The sequence below is a fragment of the Phaenicophaeus curvirostris genome, chromosome 9 (assembly GCF_032191515.1).
Source record: "Phaenicophaeus curvirostris isolate KB17595 chromosome 9, BPBGC_Pcur_1.0, whole genome shotgun sequence".
Classification (NCBI taxonomy): domain Eukaryota; kingdom Metazoa; phylum Chordata; class Aves; order Cuculiformes; family Cuculidae; genus Phaenicophaeus; species Phaenicophaeus curvirostris.
In genome coordinates this window covers 33,657,179-33,664,821 of record NC_091400.1, presented here as the reverse complement: position 1 = coordinate 33,664,821, position 7,643 = coordinate 33,657,179, and the positions used below count along the sequence as shown (strand labels likewise).

The 7,643-nt window shown below is 50.7% G+C and overlaps 1 protein-coding gene and 1 long non-coding RNA gene across 2 annotated transcripts in view; one reads left to right on the top strand and one right to left on the bottom strand.

The window, feature by feature from the left end:
* Positions 1–166: 166 nt before the first annotated feature.
* Positions 167–1,916, bottom strand: PCBD1 (pterin-4 alpha-carbinolamine dehydratase 1). Its single transcript, XM_069863668.1, has 3 exons — positions 1,761–1,916; positions 1,320–1,400; positions 167–810 (listed from the first exon to the last, which is right to left on the bottom strand). Exons 2-3 carry the CDS (start codon positions 1,386–1,388, stop codon positions 712–714), a joined length of 168 nt encoding a protein of 55 aa, XP_069719769.1. The 5' UTR covers positions 1,389–1,400; positions 1,761–1,916; the 3' UTR covers positions 167–711.
* A 2,627-nt stretch (positions 1,917–4,543) lies between these two features.
* The window catches only part of LOC138724023 (uncharacterized), a 39,398-nt gene continuing 36,298 nt past the window's right edge, over positions 4,544–7,643 (top strand). The window contains exon 1 of the long non-coding RNA XR_011337962.1: positions 4,544–4,779. This is a non-coding gene — a long non-coding RNA (uncharacterized lncRNA). The remainder of the gene's footprint in view (positions 4,780–7,643) is intronic.

Here is a 7,643-nt window from a genome sequence, read left to right as displayed (position 1 = left end):
ATGAAGGTGTGTGCTATTTCTCCACATTGCTATTTCTCTGCATTGCTCACAAAGCTTTTCCATGGCAGAAGCACCTCCTCGCAAGCAGTGACACCAGTACCTGCCTTGGGAAAACCTGTTGACTGAATTTTGACAGCGAGGCCTCCTTCCACACTGGCATCAGGTTAATCAAGACCTTTATTGTAAACATTTTCAGCTGGTATTCTACAGAAGACTGGTTACAGTAGGGATGTGATCACATGCCTGCTTATAATACTGCTAAAGAGAGGTTACAGCACTAACCAAACTGCACATCACAATTGCTGGTACGTTACAGATGGTTCACATACCATTTTCTAGTAGGTAAGAAGCAGTAACATGGTGACTGGATGGGGTCAGGCTCTGGAAAGATTTACTGGTGCAATTGTGTAACATGACTCCTAGTAAAAGGGCAAATCTGCGGAAAGCATGGGAGGCTCAGCAGTTTGTAGCGCACAGCTAACAAAGGGTTTAGCAATGGAAGCGGCAAGATCAGAGATTGGTATATACATGGTGCCCAAATAGTGCCTCCATCCATCTGAGCTGCAGTGGGCAGTTTGGAATGACGTTTGGCAGTCTGGATCCAGGAACTAGCTTGAAAGTTGGGAGAAGGCTCTAGGTGCAGCTGTCCAGGCAAGATGCAGGTTGTGGCAGTGGCAGAGTTGATTTTTGGCTTCACATGTGTGTCTTCAGTCAGGAGAGAGAAGCTGCAACCTGCTCGATGAAGCTCGCCAAGTTGATGTCTCGCTCTGATAAGCCTCCACACTCGTGAGTGCTCAAGGTGATGTGAACCTAAACCAGACAAACAGACTGACCAAGTGTTGCTGGCAGAAAAAGTAGGGACAGTTTCCCCGAGTGCTGCAGACAGTTTACATCTGATGAGGCTATTACTTCTCTGGGATCGTTAACAAAATTTTCTGAGGTGGGAGAGGTGGTCTGATGTTTTGCCTGGTTTTCTCCTTCCTACTGCTCATCCTGCCTTGGTCACAGCATCCAGCTGTGCCTGTGTTTCAACTTGCCTTTATCCAAAAGCTTTTCTCCTTGCTGCTACCTCTGATATTGACTTTAAAGGAAGCCCTGGTGTCAGCCTACAGGCAGATACTGCTCAGCTGGACAAGTAAAAAAGGGGGAGGAAAGGATCTCCAGGTGATTGTTTGTAGACTGGTTGTGATATGCTAAGGGAATTGCATCGGAAAAAAGCAGCACTGATCCAACAGCACTTGTGGCTGCTATTTTACACCTCACAAAAGGGATGTGTTCCCTGGAGAGCTCTGGTTGTCCCCACTGTCCCACCTTCTTACCTTATTGTACACATTGAACCATTCAGGGTGATGATCCAATTTTTCTGCCTGTAGAGCCACTCTGGTCATGAAGCCAAAGGCCTGCCCAGAGGAGTGAGAAGAAAAGTTAGCTCTGAACCACTTACCCTATGATATATTGGTTTTCACCCCACTGCTATTAATTTCACACCACTTGTTTCTAGGTAATCCAACCCAAGGCAGAGCCTGGGATATTCTGTATGTCTGTTTGGGGCTTCTAAGTGTTTTCCTCTTTTTGGGGACCTTTCCCAGACAAACCACGTGCTGGATCAAACACTTCGGTGTCTTGGGGAAGTTATCTTGACCAGCCATTGCATTTCAGGAGGAACAGAGAGATTTCTTTGGCTGAGTCTTGCAGATGGGGCTCCCTGCTCTGCAAACCAGGTCTCCCACATTGTAAAACTGTACTGCTGATGCTCATACCCGATTGAAGTCCTTGAAGTGGAACTCTTTGAAGATGGCATCTCTGCCTTCCACCTCGTTCCACCCCACGGCTCTGAGGTTTGGCAGCAGCTGCTCCCTCTCCTCTGCGCTCAGCCTGTGGGCTTTTCCTGCCTGACACCAGAGAAAGGAAAAGGAAGAGGAGCAGATCAGTGTGGCAGAGGTAGGATCATGGATTCATATAATGGTTTGAGTTGGAAGGGACCTTAAAGATCGTCTAATTCCAACACCCCTGCCATGGGCAGGGACACCTCCCACTGGATCAGGCTGCTCGAGGACTCATCCAACCTGGCCTTGAACACCTCCAGGGATGGAGCAGCCACAGCTTCCCTGGGCAACCTGTGCCAGTGTGTCACCACCATCATTGTGAAGAATATCCTCCTCATGTCTAGTCTAAATCTGCCTCTCTCCAATTTATAGCCATTCCCCATAGTCCTATCACTACATGATGGGATGAAGCAGATGTTCCAAGCAGCAAGGCAGCGCATGGGTTGTGGAGTTACAGGTCCATGGAAGCAGCTGCAGACTGAGTGGGAGGACTGGAATGTGGGTGCAGACCTGAACTGGGGGGGTGCTGATGATAGAGGATATCAATGCTGTCCCCTGTCCCCTGCTCCTTGCCCTGGGTAAGTCCTGCATGTGCCAGTGCTAAGTCCAGCTTGTCACTTCCAGCCTCTGACCTGCAACAGCCACTGCTTTACCAATGTACATGTGTATTCATTATAATATGAGGCACTAAGAGACAATGGCTGTGGGAGGTTAAGCTTCCAAATACAGTACATATCATTTTCTGGGAAAAAAAACCCAAAACAAACAACAATAAAATTCTGTGACAGCTTCCATAATTGAGAATTAATTCCTTGTTTTTGAGGTTCACAAATTACCTTCCCAAAGCTGAAAGGCTTTATTTGCAGGTCATCCACAGTGGAAGCCTGCTTTAGAGGAGAAAGAAGTGGTGTGAATCAGAGAGATGATTCACACCAAACTGCAGTCCAGCTCCTTTTCCCTTTCAATCTCCCTTATGGATTTTAAGAAGTATTTCTTTCTGTGAGTAACAAAGGGTGGGGGTTGGTGGTGGTTGTGGTTTAGCATTGTCTTCTGCTCTTGAGCAGAGCTGTTATTTGTTTTTTAGAGTGGGAAAATTTCTTCTTGGCTTTGGGGAGTGAATATGGGCAAATATGAAACTAGAATGGGAGTTCTTGGGGATGTGGGCTACCAAACCAGTGTATCTTCTGGTTCAGTGGGGAAGGCAGGAGTGAGTGTGAAGGGGTACTGCTCTATTTGAAAGATGATGTTCTGACAACTAAAATTCTTTCTTAGTGGGTGACCTGATGTTTGGAGTTGGTGAGGATTGTTTCTCAATGACAAAGACAAACATCTCCTTGCAATTGGCTTTCCTTTATGTGCAGCAGGGCAAAGTGTGCCAGGTTAGACCTGAGTCCCAATAAGTATAGCCCACTGTTTCTCATAGGTATTTGCTCAGCTGTTTAAGATGCTACTTCTAAACATCAATGCCCAAGTGAAGTGTCTTGAGGGACTGCTGATCAAAGAAGGCAAATAATCCTTTCCTGTTGCTCACCTGCTCACAGGCTGTATAAAACCAAAGAGGCAGCCATGGAACTGATGTTTTGTTGGATTATTCTTTGGTTTTGCATGCCTTGAGGGAGATTCAAAAAACTATGTCCTATTCCTGTGTTACTGGATCTCCTGAGCCATCAGGCCGTGTGGGTACCTGGCTGCAGAGCTGTGACCCTTGCGCTCAGAGAGAAAGGTCAGATGCAGAGCACTTGATGAAATGGAGAGTCAAGGGGCACGGTGACCCTTAGCTCAGAGGTGGCTGGGGTGGGATGGTTCCCATCTCTCTGCCACTGGGGCTGCATGCTCTCCCTTTCATACAATGTTTGGGGAAAGCCTTTCTCACCTGTGCATGCTTCGGCATCTCTGCTAGCATGCAAACCACCTGTGCCACCCTTCAGTTTGTGTGAAGTTTTGGACTGAGCCCCTGTCAGCCCCAGCTCCACCACTTCCCCGCTAATTCAACCTCATCCCTTCCCAAGTTCTGCGTTTGGAGGGAAGGTACTGAGTAAACACGGCTCAGTGCAATAAACCCTCGGCTGTTGCCCTTCTGCGCTGATGGCGTGATAAGCCAGGCGCGGGTAGCTTAGCAACTGTATAACGTGGGGACAGAGGCTGGCTCTGTGTGGGGCCGCTGGCAGGGGATCTCTGATGGAAGTGGGGTAAGGGCTGTGCCTGGTTTCAGGACCAGGGGCTCCTGCTCGTGTACCAGTCCTAAGGAGAGGAAAGGCTGCGTAAAGCCAGAGCTGTTGCTTTCCTGGAGCAGAAGGACAAGGACGCAGGGGCCTGGGTGCTGAGCCAGCCTCCCCCAGGCAGAGTGAGAAACCAGGCTGCTTGGAAGAGGCATGGTTTAATTGTTCTCCGAACCCTTTTCTGTGTTGCGACTACATGGCAGGATGGGCCCCAGGGCTTTTTCCAGGCCCAGCTCCAGTCTGAGAGCCCAGCGCCAGCAGGAGGCATGGCCAGGCTGAGGTTTGACCAACAGACCACACAGAAGTCAGCTCCTCCGGCTGTGTCTTGTGGTGGTGAACCCACTACCTGGGCGCTCAACCCCAAGCCCTCCACCACACTCCTTTTCCTTTTCCTGTCGACCCCAGCACATTGGCCAGCCTGCTGGTTTTGTCAGTATAGCATGTTAATGCTTTCATGTGCACTTAATCCTTTAAAACACACTCTTCTCATTAGGGAAATTTAATTATTTCATTTTCATTTGCTGGTTCTCAACTGCCAAGGCATTGTTTTTCTTTTTTTTTAGCTTTTTTTTTTTTGTTTTTCCACCAGGAAATAAAGTATATGCATTGTGCAACTGAGGCAAAGGAACCAGCATGGGAAAATGAGAGAACTGGAGGCTTTCTGGAGGTGGAACAACCCTCTGTGCTCAAACTAACATCTTCCCTTTCAAGGGTGGCTTGTCCCCTAGGAGAAGGTAAAGGGGACGTGGCGTGAGCAGGACCTGCGGGCAGGGCTGGAAGGAGCTATGCTGTGATAAAAGGGATGGTTGTGTGCCCTGTGCAGGCGTGGGGGTCACCCTTGTCGTGCGATATTGGAGCGAGGGTCGTGCCTGCAGGACAGCCCTGCTAAGAGACTCTTTCTCCCCCCCTTCAGAGAGCAGCCAAGCTTGGAGAGCCCCGGCTTTGGTGAATCATAGAATCACCAGGCTAGAAAAGACCCACCGGATCATGGAGTCCAACCATTCCTATCAAACACTAACCCATGTCCCTCAGCACCTCGTCCACCCGTGCCTTAAACCCCTCCAGGGAAGGGGACTCAACCCCCTCCCTGGGCAGCCTCTGCCAGTGCCCAGTGACCCTTTCCGGGAAAATTTTTTCCCTAATGTCCAGCCTGAACCTCCCCTGGCGGAGCTTGAGGCCATTCCCTCTCGTCCTGTCCCTTGGGAGAAGAGCCCAGCTCCCTCCTCTCCACAACCTCCTTTCAGGCAGTTGGAGAGAGCAATGAGGTCTCCCCCCAGCAGCCAGCGGAGCTCCCCGCGTTACTTATTAACCACCGCACAGAGCCCGGCTCCTTCCTCCCGTGCCTCCCGCTGCTTCTCCGAGGCCGCGGCCGCCGCTCGAAGCCCGAACCCGACCCCCCCCGGCAGGACTCACCATGGCCCGCGGCTCCCCGCCGGCCGCCCCGCGCTGCCCCCGCGGCCCGGCTGGTGGGGCGGGAGGCGCGGCCAGAGGCCGGCTCCGCCCACGGGGACTCGCCCAGCGCTGCGCGCAGCGGCCGCTCTGGCAACGCTCGAGGAGAGTCTGTTTGAGCCCCGGGCCAAACCTGCCCGCCTGCCCCTCCCCTGCACGGCCGCTTTTCTTTAACCTGTTGCACGAGTGGAGAACAGGCCTTATGAGGAACGGCTGAGGGGGCTGGGGGTGTTTAGCCTGGAGAAGAGGAGGCTGAGGGGAGACCTCATTGCTCTCTCCAACTCCCTGAAAGGAGGTTGTGGAGAGGAGGGAGCTGGGCTCTTCTCCCAAGGGACAGGACGAGAGGGAATGGCCTCAAGCTCCGCCAGGGGAGGTTTAGGCTGGACATTAGGAAAAAATTCTTCACAGAAAGGGTCATTGGTCCCTGGCAGAGGCTGCCCAGGGAGGGGTTGAGTCCCCTTCCCTGGAGGGGTTTAAGGTGCAGGTGGACGAGGTGCTGAGGGACATGGTTTAGTGTTTGATAGGAATGGTTGGACTCGATGATCCGGTGGATCTCTTCCAACCTGGTTATTCTGTGATTCTAGGAGGAAAAGGCGGAATGGGATGCGGAGAGGGGAAGTTGGAGCTGGTGCTGCTGGATGCTGCTGGCAAAGTGTGTGATGAATGGGACAGGGGGAGGACAAGAGAGCTATGAGGGGGCTTTTGGCAAAGGCACAGAGTGACAGGACGAGGGGAATGGCTATAAACTGTAGAGGGGAAGATTTAGATTAGATATAAGGAGGAATTTCTTCACTATGAGGGTGGGGAGGCCCTGGCCCAGGTTGCCCAGGGAAGCTGTGGCTGCCCCATCCCTGGAGGTGTCCAAGGCCAGGCTGGATGGGGCTTTTGGCAGCCTGATCCAGTGGGAGGTGTCCCTGCCCATGGCAGAGGGGTTGGAATTAGACGATCTTCAGGGTCCCTTCCAACTCAAACTATTCTATGATTCTGAGTGAGCATATGTGTGCCTGGCAGCCCTTTGAGCTTTGTGCCGTGGTGATCGTGAGCTGAGGGCTGCCTTATCTGTGGACAGCCTGAATTATGTCGCAGTCCATGCACCAAGAGCCAGGGTGACGGGGTGAGTGTATGCGACTCAATACTTCTAAGCATTTTAAGGTGTTTTCTCCTGTTGCCGAGGGAACTGTGTCTGCATGGATGCCACGTGCTGCTCCCCAGGCCTGCTGGATTTGTGCCCATGTCCTGCAGGTCGTTGACAGCTAAACCCACTCATGTGATGGGCAATTTTCCAGTGCTGACAACGATTTTGTACAATGCTGATATAAGTGGTAGACAGAAATCCAGCATCTTGCTGTGCCCTCGTGGCTTTCTTTACCCTTGAAGCAACTGATTCTGGATTTTTTTTTCATATAGTGTGACATACATCATTTGTAGTGCACATTTTGTTTTCTGCTGTTAGAGTTTGTGTATGCCACAGAGATGATTTGTTTCTCCAGCAGGCAAGCTAGAAGGAAGCAAATTCTTCCTTTCCTTTTTTTTTTTTTCTTTCTATAGATATGCTTGCCGCTGTAATGAAAAGGAAAAATGAGCATCTTTTGCGTCCTGGGAGACCCTGGATTTCTGTCAGGGGACTGGAGACTTGGATGGCAATGCAACACCTGAGAAGAAAATAATTGTGTGCAGATATGAAGCTGGAAGCTTTGACATGGATGGGAAGGGAAAGGGTGCTGTGTGGTTTCCAGCAATGAAATCAGGAGGTGGAACTTTTTGTAAGGTTGGGAAAGACTGGATGAATATTTTCTTGGCGTAAGTTTGAATTCCAGGACTAGCAGTTTCATCAGCACAGCCCAGCAGAAGCGCCCCTGTAAATAGTGTCATAAGCAGGAGGTAAAGAAAGGATTATTGTCGTGAATTTGCAGGTGGATATATGGGTGCTGCGGGTAACAGCTACATTCAGGGAATCTCAGCAGCAGTTTTCTCAAGAAAAGGCAGTGGCTGTTTTGATGGTGACTTGTCAGGGCCTTGAATGCAACTTGGCTAGGTGACAGTGCCTCTGTTGGCCTCCCTATTGATTTGGAGGTGGGGAGGAAGCCAATACCCCATTTCTCATGATACCCTGTTTTCCCTCTGTTGGATTTTGTTCCAGCATGGCTGG